The following is a 15,225-nucleotide window of genomic DNA, read 5'->3' as shown; positions in this document are numbered from 1 at the left end:
GGGGGGGGAGGGGGAGCAGCTCCCCCGGCCGGCCCGGGGACACGCACCCATCCCGCTCCCAGAGCTTCCCGTGTGTGAAGGGAAGAGCTGCGGAACTGGAACGCTGCGGGAGGGAAGCGTCGGCTATGAGCTGTCAAATATGCGGCCCGAGGAAGCTCAACAAAGGCTCTTTTCTGCTCCTGTGCCGCGAGTGCTGGCAGAGGTAGAGTCAGTGAAAGGGAAACCTAGAGCCCGAGTGAGATTCAGTCGGTGCCAGCTTGAAGATAGCGCAGGCACAAGCCCAGCAGGATGAACAGAGTTAAGACATTCACAGTAGTAAAACTGGACGGAGCACTTTAAAAGCGAGCATGGATGGAGGGTCTCATTTGAACAAAGCAGGGTTTGGAATAACTTTTCTTGAAGATGGTATCTGAAGGAAAAAAAGCACCTTAGAAACTTTTTTTTTTTTTCCCTTCCAGGCACTTTATTAAGTAACTTCTAAAGGAAGCCTTCAGGAATAAAAAGGGTGTCTGTGTTCTTTAAAAGGAATCTGATCTTGTAATCTTGATCAGTTCTAAGTGAAGGGTTGAATTGAGTGATGTGGTGACCATGCAACACTGTAGGTGCCTAAAGGCATCTCACTCTTTTATTCATTGCATCTTTACTCAAAAGAATAATCAAAAGCTGTCTAAAGAGCACTGTAAACCATGATAATTTAGTTTATTCTTTGTTTAATTAACTGGAAACTTGGGTTTCGTACCTCTAGAATATATTTTTAACTTGGCCTCCCATTTAGTTTATCCTTAAACTGCAAAATACCAATCAAAAGAAAGCAAACAGTGCATTGAAGCCCCTCTCTGAAGGTATCCAGCCTAATATAAAAGTAAACATCAGTTGTTTTTAGTGCAGGAAGGGCAAAGCAGGCAGGTTGTAACCACAGGCAGAGCCATTAGTAGAATAGGTAGGACTTTGAAGCTGTGTATTAGAACAACAACCTAATATTTAATGCCTAACAAACAACTCAAATAAGATGATGTTGCTGTCTATTCAAGACAGCAAGTTGTGAAGAGAACCTGGAAGTCTAAAAGGCTTTCTGAAACATTTTTACCTAGGATTTATATTAATCTAACCTTAAATTATAAGGGGTCAAGTTCACATGTAATTTTATGAGAAGCTCTGTGCTGTCTGCAAATGCATAAGGAAGGGTGGCTCTTCCAGTGCGTGCGATAAAGAGAAGGCTAAGTAACTCGGTTGTCCATTGTTGTAACTAATCAGAAAGGCCTTTTTTTGGTTTGTGCTTCCCTTTGATGTGCTCAATGAATGTACTTTTCTCTTAGCTTTTTAGCAGTTGGACACCATAGTTAAAAACTATTGATGGCATGTCCTGATTCTGCTTGTATATTTGTGTATGTTTACTTTTATGTGCTCACTGCCTTGTTTATCTTTTAAACTTAGAGCTTAGCAATAATGTTCTGAATCTGCAGAATACACCCATTCTTCCTTACCATTCTAATTAAAGCATCCTACCAGGAAATACATTTACTGTGGCAAAGGTGGCAGCCTGTTTCAGTGTGTCATGTCCTGTTGCACTGTTGAAACCTCATATTTAAATTAAGCCTTCTGAAGCACTCTTGACAGCTCTGCTATCTGTATGTGTGCGTGTACTGTAGAAACAGGTATGGTCTCAGTACCTTAAAATATGTCATGGGCCTCTCTGAAATGCTAGTATTTGTTGCTGAAAGATTCTGTACTGGGATTAGGATATAAAGACTTGTGTACAATTTTAATTTCTACCTTAATGTTTCAGTTGTCTTGGGAATTAAGATTGGGGTGGAAAATAGCAATGCTGACTTGCCCCCATGGCTGGTTTAATACTTCATAAGGAGCACCTCGTAAATTTGAATATTTTTTAATGTATTTATTGTAATTCTTATACTGACAGCTAAGGGGAAGTTACTGAAATTATGATGTGTAAATTGTGTGAGAATTTTGACGTTTTAATGGTAATTTAATTTCTTCTGTGTTCTTAACACCTAGATTTCAGCAGTAACACCGTCTTGAACCGCTTATACTAAGCAAATAATTTAATGACTGGGCCAGTACACTGCTAACAACGTTAACCAGATCTTTTGATGGACCACGTGCAACAGTAACCCAACATTAACCTTTTGGAGGTTAGTTATTTATATATATATAAAGACTTATTATACACTATTAAAGCTTGGAAATACAATGTTCTGATGCTGATCCAGAAACAACAGTGGGAGGCTAATATAAGCTTTGCAGGCTCTGCAGGGTTACTATATTTAAGTGAGCTGTTCCATGTCAAGAACCTGGAGTGCATTCTGCAGTTAGGTTACTTGTCACAAGTAGTTTCTAGTCAGCAATAGCCTTGAGATATGTAACACAAAACTTAATCAAATAAATAGTTCTAGTCTCTTGTGTAACATTAACTAGTGACTAATTTTGAATTGTAACTTAAACGAATACAATGACCAAGTAAAAAATATCTTAGCCTTTTGGTTTTCTAGCTTTTACTGCAGCTCTCAGTCTTACTTAGTCAATACTGTTTTAAATATCTGCTTGTTTTCAGTTGCTTGTTAGAAATTATAAAATTGCTGGTCTAGTAAGAGTTACAATGTTAAGGGTTACAGCTAATGCTGGAAGTCTTGAACCTGTGACCTGATCCTGATCAGGTCTTCTCCAGTAAGGTAATAAACTGTCAGCTGTGTCTTGCTGATGTGATTAATTCTTTTCACAAAAAAACAGCATAAAGCATCGCATACAAAAGGCACTTCAATGTATTCTCTTTCCTCTTGGGAGAGGGGAAGTAAACATACGATTAACAAATGTTAATTATCCCAATTAAGAGAGGAGTATTCATCAGTGTAATACCTCATCAAGTTACAAAGGCCTGTTCAGGATGAGCTGGTACCCAAAAAATAAAATTCTCTAAGCTGTAATTAGATGCCAGCATTAAGAAATCTTCATTCTTACTCCCTTTTGTCTATGTCTTGACCCCACAATATATTGATTCAAATAAGTACATACAAAGATCATATTTATGCTGACAAAAGTGGATTTTTCCAAGTTCAACAGTTGCAAAGTGTTATTCCTTGCCTGCTGAAGTTGATGCAATTTAGTAAGTTAAGTAATGTTACTTAAACTCGCTGACTGAAAGCATTGTTGGCTATGTCTCTTCATAAAGTCTACTACAGAGTGCTTCATGGCCATAATCAAAGTTGGACAGCTGCTTTTGGTATCTGGGCCAAATTCCTTTGGTAGTAATTATGGCTGACTTCCAATTTCTCATTTTAATATGATTATGAACATATTTTTCACTTCCTGTCATACAGCTATTAATCATCTCTATCGTGCTATGCAGCTGTCCGAATTTTCTGCAGTTGCAGATTATCTGCCTGGGAGGCAGTTTCTTTATGTAGACAGAAGCACTGTGAAGCATGACACTTGTCTGTGTTGGCTGTCGTGTATGCTGAATGTAATGTTAGAGGATCAGAGTTGCCATCTGACTTAAAATGGAGAACCCATCCACCTTCACCTTTACGAGGAGTATTTTTTGGATCTATGTCATTGTTGATCTGATTCTGAGCAAAGACCCATCTAAAGCAGCTACACTCTGTCAGGAAGTGTAGTATTCTGAATTACTGGCCTGTTCTCCTCTTGCAGTTTATATTGCTTCAGAGCTGTTATACACAGTGCAGTGTGTTTGTGGAAGGGAAGTAATTGCTAAACATCACTTGTTGGTGAAATCGGGTGGGGGATGGTAACATCACCAGGTGCCTTTTTGGATGTTGAGAGCTTTCAAAATTCTGACAAAAAGCAGTTTCAGGGGCTACTGTTTTAAACATAACTAACTTAAAGACTGTCTTTAACATAATTGTGAAGGTATGAAACAGCAGAAGGTACAAAACTTTCCTGTTGAACAGGTGTGGTTTGTTAATAACTGATTCTCTGTGTCAAGCCAGACCCGTTCTCTAACACCTTCTTTAGAAAGGCAACTACTTATTCTTCATTCCACAATATAATAATCAGCATCCAACGTCTGAGTAACAAAGTGAGTGCTGGTTTTACGGAAGAGTATTTGTCTTTCTAGGTCTTGCTTACTGTAGCAGCTGCAGTGAATCAGAATGCCTCTCAATGATGACCCGAACAGCGATTCAGATTCCTCGCGCCTGTCTGAAAGCACAGCTTCTTCCAGTGACTCTGAATATTCAAGGCAGAGCTTTAACAGTGATTCTTCAAGCAAACCCAGTTCCCCAGCATGTAAGCCTATTTCAACCATACCTGTGCTGTGCATAGACAGATAAGGCTAATTTATCTCGTTTCTCTTTGCTGTTGTGGGTAGAACCTGGGATTCTGAATCTCTGTTTAAGAGAATTAAGAGAGAGGCATGGCTTTCTCTCTGCTGTGAAGCAGCGCATCTCCTTGTGTTTGGAACACCACCAGCAGCTGTATCCGTGGGGGTCTCCCTCTGCACTTCTTCCCTTCAGAAAGTGTAAGAAAAGTGTGCCACCGTGGACATCCCAGTCCTGACCTTGGTAGCTCTCTCCTACTCAAACACATACAGCTTTGTGCAAAGAGTGGGTTTCCTCTGTTTGCTCCAGGTATATAGAAAATAAATCTGTAATTCACAGATCTAGAATATTACACGAAGTTACATGAAACTAATATTGAATTCACGTTTATTTTCGTCCATTCGTACTAGGATCAAACAGAAAACTCACATTTGCACAAGGAATGTATTTTGAATGATGATAAATAAAACCTTGGTTAAGGTGTGCTTCATGTTCATGTCTGTATGCATTCTTGGACCATGCATACTTTTCAGCATCTATGTAAGTGAAGTTTTGCATTAAAACAAGATTGTTAGTGGAGCTGCAATTGGCTGCTGGCTCTTTTGCTTTCTTTATTATTGATCTTCAAAGGTTAATTCCAAATACTGAATGAAACAGAGTTTGGAGGTTTAGAAACTTTGAGAATTTACTCTTGACTTCCAATTCAGAGTTTGTCACTGTTTTTGTAAAAAGGGAGTGTAACTTCCAGTGCATCTGCTTTGGAGCATAAGTGGGTGTGGGGGTCTCAAGTGTGTAACTTCAGAACCTTCTCTACATGCAATAAAGTCACAATATAGCCATTGTGTGATCAGAATTACAATGGACATCTGATATCTGTTATTGTCCATGCTTTTGGTCTGGTGACTTTTACAGAACAGTTGATGGGAAACCTGTGGAAGGCAAGATCCTGTTTTAAAGGAAAAAAAAATACCTTAATTAAGATGCAGAAACATGAAATTGCTCTTAAAAATGTTATGAGGCACACACCCCCCTGATAAGCTGGGAGTTTCCTGAGTTAGTGTTTTAAGAAGATATAAAGACCTGGTAATTCTAGGTTGTTTCTTCTAGGGTACTAGAGTCCAATTAGTGAGCAATCAAATTTATAAATGTAAACATTTTAAATTGCACTTATCAACTATAGATATTTGGCTTGAATCGATCTGGTTTGTTCCAGCAGCAAGCCCTCCCAAGATGATTACATTTGATGAACTGATGGCAGCTGCAAGAAACTTGTCGAACTTGACTCTAGTTCATGAAATTGCTGTAAATGCAAATTTTTGCATAAAAAATGAAGACTTACCAGAGAACAGGTAAGAGCCTGAATTTTGCAAAAAAGCAGCACTGGGGTTGGGAAGAGGTGAGAAATGAATGGAGCACCAAATTAAACAAAACCAACCAGGCAAACCAAAATGCCTTGGAAGGCAACAGATTTTTATCCTGCACTTCCAGGTGTCTCTGGCAAGGCTATCTTGGAAGAAGTGTTGCAGTCCAGCTGTTTTGGAGCATTTTGCTCTGTCTTAAATGTCATGTGGAAAAGAAAAGGTTAATGCAATGTGTATGCCCATAGCAAACATGAGTATCAGTCTGCTTTGTGTAGTTCCAAGCTCTGTGGAAAAGATGAAGTGGTGGCTTTCTATTCAGTCATATGTGGTAGGTCATTGGTGCCATAATTATAACAAATGAGAGCTCATAATGAACATAGTTCTAATATTAGCCCCAGAAGAGATGCAAAACCAACCCGGAGATCCAGAAGAAGTGATAAATAACTTCCCTAGTGTAGGTAGCTGAAATGTTCTTGCTCACAGACATGTCTGTACTTAAAAATTACCCTGCTCTTCACATTAAAAAATAAACAGGTTTTTAATTGCACGAGTCCCTTAACTGAGAGCTGGCTGTATGACAGAACAGTTTTTGAGAAAGCTTAGTACATAGCATAGCAGAGTAGGATGATGAATACAAATTCAATAAGGAGAAAGGAAAGGTACAAGCTCTTCAGCTACGTTTGAACTGCCAGCACCACTTTATAAAACACTGGTGTTTTAAGAAAGAATTGTCAGTCTAGAGCACACTCTTAAGAACTTATGAGCCACAGCCCAAGAAAAATACAGTAGCAGGGCCTAATAGCTGGTGAGGTCTGTGTTTCCCAGCAAATGATTTGGGCTAATCTAAAAGACTTTGAGGGTGAAAGGTAGTTGCAACTGTCTGTCTTGTATCTAATTGACTTATCCCACAGCTTTGCAGGCAGAGTGAAACAAATTGCACACAAGGCGTTTTGGGATCTTTTGGAATCTGAACTGAATGAAGATCCTCCAGAATATGAACATGCTATCAAGCTCTTTGAGGAAATCAAGGAGGTAATGTTCCTCCTCACAGTGTTGTTTTGTCAGCTTAGATTTGAGAGTCTCTTACTTCACTGAAGGGTCTGCTAACACAGTCAAGCCAACACCCTCAAGTTCTTTCTTTTAAGATGAAACCCTGATTATTCAGAACTGCAAGTAGGTGTCTCTTAATAGTATATTTAGATTAACCATGAGTGTCACCACAAATGCACAGTGGCGTGTCCACTCAGCTTTCATTGCATGATGGTTAGTTGCAAGTCAGCTCTTTTTTCAAGGCTTCCTACCTCTACTTGCCTCTTTCCAGCAACAAACTGTGAGCTTAAGGTGTGAACTGCAGTATAATTGTGGCTGCACCTGCCCAAATAGACTGCATTGTTTATGATCATTGCACAAGGGAGCATGCAAACCTTAATCCTGGCACAATACTAAGTCTTTCAAAATTTTAAGTTAGTAAATATTTGGTTTACTGGAGAGCCTCTCAGGTTTTGAAAGTCTCATTGTTGACATGTGTTCTGGTTTACTGGCTTTGAGCATTTTTGCAGAATTGTATTGTGATCATTTTAATAGTCCTTTTTTTCCTGCTACCCTAGATAATGCTTAGTTTTAACATGTCCTGTTGGTCAGCTAAATATGCTTGACATTAGTACTGAAGTCTTACTTCAGGATTGTTACTAAGTGATTTGATTTTTATTGATAAGGTTTTCTTTTCTTTTTTTTTTCCCCATGCTACTTTAGATTCTTCTTTCTTTCCTGACTCCTGGAGCAAACAGGATTCAAAATCAAATCTGTGAAGTTCTAGATGCAGATCTTATAAGACAGCAGGCTGAACATAATGCTGTTGATATTCACGGGCTAGCTAACTATATCATCAACACTATGGGGAAGTTATGTGCTCCAATAAGAGACAACGATATAAAACAGTTAAAAGCAACTGACAATATCGTAGAACTACTGAGGTTGGTATTTGGGTGGTTTGTTTGTTTTAGAGGAAAAACCTCTGAAAGAGTACTGGGCAGTGGAAGAGGGGGATGAAGCTGTAAAAAGTCTTAAATTGTGTCAATTTACACACTAACTTACTTTTATACAGAAGCATTAAAGGGGAGGAGCTGACACACTGATGGGAATATTATGTGTATCTTACTTTGTAATGAAATTGGTAGAATGCTCTGAATATCTAAGCCACTGAACAACAACAAAGAAAAGCACTCCTGCAATAATCTGTGTTTTGGAGACTGCTTTTTCAGTCTTATTCATGCTTACAAAATTTAAGTAGCACATTTGTGGTGTTCCTTAAGCTGTTTATTGCATGCTTCCTCTAGGAGGCCAAACTTTGGATTGAAAATTTCTTTAGTAAATATTCTATTACCTAAGTAAAGCACTTGCAGAAGAGGGCAGAAACCAGTTTACTGTTTCTTAAGTACACTGGAATATTAAGAGTAAGTTGTAGTTGTTGCTCTACTGTTCTGTTGCAGCTTGGATCATATACAAGGACCAAAGCAACTGGATCAGAAGGATTGTTTCTCGTGGTCATCTAGAATGACAAAAAATGTGCAAAAGTACATCACTAAAATATACAAATTCATACAGTTATTGAAAATGCTTCTTTCTGTTACAGGGTTTTAAGATTTAGTGATGATACATACTTGTCCTGTTCTTTATAACTTAGACTAAGTCTTATGCACAATACTCCTTCAAGTATTCTGTTACATATCTGTTACACTGAAATACCAACGAAGGAGTTTACTTTTCCCAGAATTGAAATTAGCACTAATTTAAGTGTACCTCACATGTGCTAGATAAAATCAAGACTATTCAAATTGTCAAACTTTAAACTTCTCCTTTCAGGCAAATATTCCGTGTTTTGGACCTGATGAAAATGGATATGGCTAATTACACAATTCAGAGCCTTAGGCCGTACCTTCAGCATAATTTGGTGGACTATGAAAGAGCAAAATTCCAGGAAATTCTTGAAGAGAAACCAAGTAGGTATCATGCTATATTTAAATTTAAATTTCTTGTCTGAATCTAAATAATGCAAAAATTCTTTCGCAAGCAAGCTGCTAATGGGCAGTTGCCTAACTTGCTGTAAAGTTGTTTGTCTGTAATCTGGGGTGCTTTCAGACAAATTTTTATTTGCTAAATTGGTTGGTATCTGAAAAACAAACAAACAATAGGTCTTTCTGTCTGGAGGCTGAAGCCCTACATACTGAAATAGAGATTTTATCTCTTGTAGGCAGCAAGTCTGTTGTTAGTCTGAAGTACACATGTAAAACCAGTTAGTTTCTGAAAGCTTGAAGGAACAGGATCATTTTTTTAATAAATAAAAATCAGAATCCGACTAAAACTTCTTAGGTATTGCAAAGTCAACTCAATCAACTATTACAGGTTTTGTGTAGTATGGCTAAACTGTGTTCAAGAAATGTATTTTTCCAATCTGGAAAATCTGGAGCCAGGGGCTTTTAAAATAGGAACAGTGAGCCACTGATACGGCCTGTGGTGAGCCCCCAGCATATGGAAGTGGCACTCCTGTGGAAAGTCCAGAGGAGGGCCATGAAGATGATCCTACAAAGACAGGCTGAGAGATTTGGAGTTGTTCAGCCTGGAGAAGAGAAAGCTCTGGGGAGACTGCATAGTGGCCTTCTAGTACCTGAAGAGGGCCCAGAGGAAAGCTGAGGAGGGGCTTTTTACCAGGGCTTGTAGTGAGAGGACAAGGGGTAATGGATTAAAACTGTAAGAGGGGAGATGTAGGTTAGATATTAGAAGAAATTCTTTAGTGTGAGGGTGGTAACACACTGGCACAGGTTGCCCAGGGAAGCTGTGGCTGCCCCCTCCCTGGAAGCGTTCAAGGGCAGATGGGGCTCTGAGCAGCCTGGTCTAGGAGGAGGTGTCCCTGCCCATGCAGGGGGTTTGGAACTATATCATTAAGGTCCCTTCCAACTCTAACCATTCTGTGATGTGATACACTCAGACTGAGAAATAACTCCATGAATATCTACTTTTAAGTCCCATGCCATCCCTCAAAAAGGGAAGAAAATACTTTGGGAACCTGAACTTCAATGCTTTCTTTTTACCCCAAAGTCTTAGATGGAGTCTAATAATTTGTTGTTGGGTTTATAGAAGCTAGCTACAATATTAAGGAGACCCACAGAAGATAATCAGTGGAAAAAAATGAGGAAGATAATTTGTATGAAAACCTAGCCATCTGCTATATTTTGGTCTTCAGAAGGTCATTACTCTTGTTTATGTATACAATTCTTTTCCTAGAGCTACTACTTGTCTTGATAAGCAGTAAGTCTGTGTTGATTTGCAATGCTTAGGTGCCCTGGATCTCACAACAGAATGGATAAAGGAATCAATAGAAGATGAACTGTCATCTGTTTCTGATGAATCTTCATCTCCTGGTGCTGATAGTAGTTCTAAACCAATTATTAGTCCTACACTGGTGCTTAATAATGGCTACTTGAAACTGTTACAATGGGATTATTGCAAAACGTTTCCAGAGGTAAGAAGTGTTTCAATGTCGTCAGATTTCTAGCTATATGAAAAAATTGGTGGTGTATTATAATCCTGCTATTGATGACAAAAGGGGAGGTATTCTCTTGCACTTTGTATATTTCTGAGTAGTAAATTTGGAGGGTATATGCTAGTCTAGCTTCTGAATTATGAGATGGGCAAGTCAACATGGAGAAAATACCAGCTTAAAGGTTGTTTTTCCTCTGTCCAGTCATAGCTCACCAGCTCCACCCTAAGAGCGGTCTTGGCCATGATCAAAGGCTGAGCCTTAAGCTGAGAGCACTTGGGTTTTCTGTATCTTTGAGAGAACTGACTATAGCATCCTGTTTTTTTAACAACAGGAATTGGTGGGATCATTCCCGTGTTACAACAGAATCGGTAAAAACTGGAAGCCCTCTAAAATAGTCACCATTTGTCAGTGCATTTAAATTACTAATTCAAGAATTGGGGTTTCCCCTCCAACTCTTGATTATTTGCCTCTGTAACTTTCTGTAAAGCCAGTTTGAAACTGGCCATGGGTCAGGGCTAAAATTAGCAGCTGCAGTGAGCTCCTTACCTATACTTAGGGTAGCCTGGCAGAGAATTTGCTAAATACCTAGTGCTCTGTCAGTGGACAGAAGGAAAGCTGCCTTATTCTTGCCTCTCTTCAAACAGTTTTGAATAAGAGCTACACTTAGGTATCCTCTGGTGGTTGTAATTTGTCACACTATAAAATTACTATCAAACAGTAGAATGTTAAGTCTCCCTACACCTCTCAGTGGAGGGATTTGGTTAGAATGAACTCTTTCTAACTTAAAATAAGTCACTATAGCTACATCTTGCTGTGGGAATTACTTACACTCTTAGTAGGATCAACTGGCTTTTTGTATGTGGCAGGTTATGTATTACTAGCAGAACCTGCTCTGGTGATTGAACTGGGGGCTGTCATGTACGGTTGTTCATCGCTGTCCGTCAGATACAGCTTATGGCGTTTTTCAAAGGACAGCTGAATCCAGGAGACTATTCTTTTGGTAACCTTGATCACTATCCTCTGTATCCCCTGAGTATTCCACATTGTGGGCTGAATTGTTGGTCACAGATTTCTGTCAGTGGTGATAAGGAATAAGATGCAGTGTCCTCAATTTTCTCTGCCCTGAAGGTAGTATCTTTCTTCCCACCACAGGCTTAATTCTGGTGCTCATACATAAGGCCCCTTTGCGCAATACTACATATGCAGGTTATTTCAGCATCTGCCTCTTTTCTGACTTTGCCTACTCATGATTAAAAATATTAATGCTTTGTTACCACCTCCTATATCTGTCCTTTTCCTTGCCTCTTTCCTTCTGTATTCCTCAATTAATATTATTGTTTCAATTCTAGACTCTAATAGCAGATGAAGTTCGTCTTCAGGAGTTGAGAGAAAAGCTCAATCAATTAAAAATCATAGCTTGTGTCTGTCTCATAACAAACAATATGGTGGGTGCAGCAATTGTAGATGTGCCTGATTTTGCAGATCAGCTGAAAAGGATCTCTCTTCCTCTTCTTGAAGGCATGAACAAGAAGTAAGGCCTTGCTTTTGTTACTCTTAATTTTTTTTTTTATGTGAAATACCAGGTGGATCTAAAAACCTTTGGAAACAATTCAAATGTCATAGCCAGTGCTTGTTAATAGGAAGATACTAAATTTTAATAATATATACTTCCTTTATGATATAAGTTTACTCAACATATTTTCAACATGTCAACATATTTTCAAAGTTGTATTTTAATGAAATCTTAATCTTTATGTTAGTCTGCAGAATTTAGAGTGTTGTTCTAAAGTTCATTTATACACTCCTAATACTGGAGAGAGTGTGGCAGTATATTCTCCAAATTGTCTTGCTGCTTGCTTCACACTTGTTTCTGGTTGTTTTAGCTATTTGGCTACCTATGCTGCTGCAAGTCTGATGTGATCTCAAAGAGTATCTCATAAAATACCTTTCCAGTCTGCTTTTTCTCATGAAATGTTATGCATGTGGCCCAGGAAAACACCTGAGCATAAGGGCAAAATGAACTGGTGTCACTGTTACACATTTGAAATTATTTTTCTTATTTGAATCATAATTAGGTCCTTATTTTTTGTCCCATGTGGAGATTTGTCCTCTTTATGTAGCTCTACATAAATCTGCAAAATAAGACTTTCTTCTGAATTCTCTCATTGCAGAGAGCAGATGGAAAATAAAAGGGAAAGGAGAGGTCACCTTACAACCTGTGCTACAGAAACTGCAAAAGTTAATGCTTTCTGTTTTTCTTCCAGAACTTTTGATTTGAAGGAAGCTCTGAATGCTATTGGTGTCCAGATTTGCAGCAAAGTGAACAGGTCCCTAACTGAAAGATGTCTTCCCACTCTTGATGCAGAAATGCAGAATAATTTAATAGGCCAAATTGCTCATATTGTTGAGGAGAATAATCCCGTCAGTTCTTTGATTGGTTAGTAAGATGATACATAATTATCTTATTGTATGTGTTTGTATATAAACCAGCAAGCTTAATCAGCTGTCTTAATTATTTTTAGAAGCACTTTTTTTACTGCAGTATTTGGTCAACTAAGAGTAGGGAAATGTTGTTTACCTATAGATGGTGTTCTTGGTATGCTGCAGAACATGGTTAGCAGCAGCTAGAAATAATTTTGAAAGTGTCTGTACAAACAAGCCTAGACATGCTAGTATTTTGGAGAATTTAGAAAAAATGTGTGCTATTCAGTCTCCCTTCTGTCAGTTCTGGGTTTAAGCCTAGTCTGTGGGTGGGTTTTTTTCCTTTTAGACTACTTCATATTAAGTAATGTAACTTGTAGCAGCAGGTTTATGCTGTGTCCACCTTGCAGGAGCCAACTTTAAGAAGCTTTCTGCATTGTTTCCCACTGCAACATGGTCTCGGAAAGAGTTGTTCATACACATTGTTGGACTTGGGTTTATTGCTGTGCTGATGTGTAGGGTGCTTACTAAGCAAGTATGGTTTCATCTTGGTTTGACGTTTGTTCTGACACACTCTATGTTCCATTCCAGACAAAAGAATCCAGTTCTTCATGAGAAGCTTGCTTGCTCTTCCAAATTCTCAGAAGTGTATGCCCACTATGCCAGGAGGCCTTTCTGTTATTCAGACGGAGATGGAGTTAGTAGGATCTCAGTATGCGAGCATTGTAAACTTTAATAAACGAGTGTATGGACCATTCTATGCAAACATACTTAGAAAACTACTTTTTCCTGAGGCAGCAATGGGGAAAGCAGAAACAGAAACACCTACCAACTAAAAAATACGGCCTATTTCTGCTACCCCTTTTATGTATCTTCCAAGACAAGCGATCTGACTTCCCCACTAAGAACAGCCCACTCCAGTGACTGTAAATGAGAGACATCTTCTAAAATGTATGCAGATAGCTTCTGAAATTCACTGGAAATAAATTAATTACAAGGCCATTTTAATAGACTAAATTTATTTTATGGATTTGTTACTTTTCATAGCCAGTGAATTCTTAGTTTTCAAGGGAAGCATTTATTATGATTTGCTGTGGGAAAGGGCTGGCAAAGTACTTGCCACCATTGAAAAAGACTATTGTTTTAACTTTAATATATTTACATATAGCAATGCAATTATGAAATGACAAAACAATTGTAGATAAAATGTATTTTTTAGAGCGACCTCTAATAAATTATGTTTCTTAAAAGACTTTAAAGCAAAAAAAAAAAAAAGGAAAGGCATAACGCTGTGTAGGGTGCTTACTAAGCAAGTATGGTTTCATCTTGGTTTGACGTTTGTTCTGACACACTCTATGTTCCATTCCAGACAAAAGAATCCAGTTCTTCATGAGAAGCTTGCTTGCTCTTCCAAATTCTCAGAAGTGTATGCCCACTATGCCAGGAGGCCTTTCTGTTATTCAGACGGAGATGGAGTTAGTAGGATCTCAGTATGCGAGCATTGTAAACTTTAATAAACGAGTGTATGGACCATTCTATGCAAACATACTTAGAAAACTACTTTTTCCTGAGGCAGCAATGGGGAAAGCAGAAACAGAAACACCTACCAACTAAAAAATACGGCCTATTTCTGCTACCCCTTTTATGTATCTTCCAAGACAAGCGATCTGACTTCCCCACTAAGAACAGCCCACTCCAGTGACTGTAAATGAGAGACATCTTCTAAAATGTATGCAGATAGCTTCTGAAATTCACTGGAAATAAATTAATTACAAGGCCATTTTAATAGACTAAATTTATTTTATGGATTTGTTACTTTTCATAGCCAGTGAATTCTTAGTTTTCAAGGGAAGCATTTATTATGATTTGCTGTGGGAAAGGGCTGGCAAAGTACTTGCCACCATTGAAAAAGACTATTGTTTTAACTTTAATATATTTACATATAGCAATGCAATTATGAAATGACAAAACAATTGTAGATAAAATGTATTTTTTAGAACGACCTCTAATAAATTATTTTTCTTAAAAGACTTTAAAGCAAAAAAAAAAAAAAAGGATAGCATAACTGCTTTTGTAACCAAAACCAGATTTATACTAGGCAAAGTTCTGGTACTCCTGCAATTACTGGAACCAGAATTTAGCCTCTGTTACATTAAGGAATGCCAGTATTATAAGCTGTGTGGAGTACAGCAGTTTTAGACGCAGCATTCGTCAATTAAAGTAGGTAAGGTTCTGTATATAATGTTGATAAGCATTTTGTTTATCCAGTGGAGGTCATACAGATCTTAAATCTTATCTCTGTATGTATGTACTGATCTTTGATCTTAATGGGTGTTAAGTAAGACTTGTAACTAGTGGAGTTCCCCAGGGATCAGTGCTGGCTCCCATCCTGTTCAACATCTTGATCAACGACCTGTAGGAGGGGACAGAGTGTATCCTCAGCAAGTTTGCTGATGATATGAAACTGGGAGGATTGGCTGATTGACTGGAAGGCTGTGTGGCCATTCATCAGGATTTGGACAGACTGGAAAGCTAGGCAAAGAGGAACCTAATGAGGTTCAACATGAGCAAGTGTAGAGTCCTGCACCTGGGGAAGAGTAACAACATG

The 15,225-nt window shown here is 38.4% G+C and overlaps 1 protein-coding gene across 1 annotated transcript; it reads left to right on the top strand.

Moving 5' to 3' along the window:
- The first annotated feature begins 4,127 nt into the window (after positions 1–4,127).
- TCP11L2 (t-complex 11, testis-specific-like 2) lies at positions 4,128–13,453 on the top strand. The gene is made up of 9 exons (XM_010005789.1): positions 4,128–4,263; positions 5,509–5,644; positions 6,568–6,688; positions 7,409–7,629; positions 8,519–8,655; positions 9,991–10,175; positions 11,546–11,727; positions 12,461–12,633; positions 13,209–13,453. Exons 1-9 carry the CDS (start codon positions 4,128–4,130, stop codon positions 13,451–13,453), a joined length of 1,536 nt encoding a protein of 511 aa, XP_010004091.1.
- The last annotated feature ends 1,772 nt before the right edge of the window (positions 13,454–15,225 follow it).

Source organism: Chaetura pelagica, unplaced genomic scaffold (genome assembly GCF_000747805.2).
Source record: "Chaetura pelagica isolate M959 unplaced genomic scaffold, ChaPel_1.0 scaffold79, whole genome shotgun sequence".
In the NCBI taxonomy this organism is placed as follows: Eukaryota; Metazoa; Chordata; class Aves; order Apodiformes; family Apodidae; genus Chaetura; species Chaetura pelagica.
This window is presented reverse-complemented; position numbering and strand designations above follow the sequence as displayed.

What these genes read in the sequence shown, in the direction of transcription:
- TCP11L2 (XM_010005789.1), top strand. Translation starts at nt 4,128, where the DNA reads ATGCCTCTCAATGATGACCCGAACAGCGATTCAGATTCCTCGCGCCTG. An exon ending in TCTTTGAGGAAATCAAGGAG is followed by an intron (nt 6,689 to 7,408) that starts GTAATGTTCCTC and finishes ATGCTACTTTAG; the next exon opens with ATTCTTCTTTCTTTCCTGAC. An exon ending in ATTGCAAAACGTTTCCAGAG is followed by an intron (nt 10,176 to 11,545) that starts GTAAGAAGTGTT and finishes TTTCAATTCTAG; the next exon opens with ACTCTAATAGCAGATGAAGT.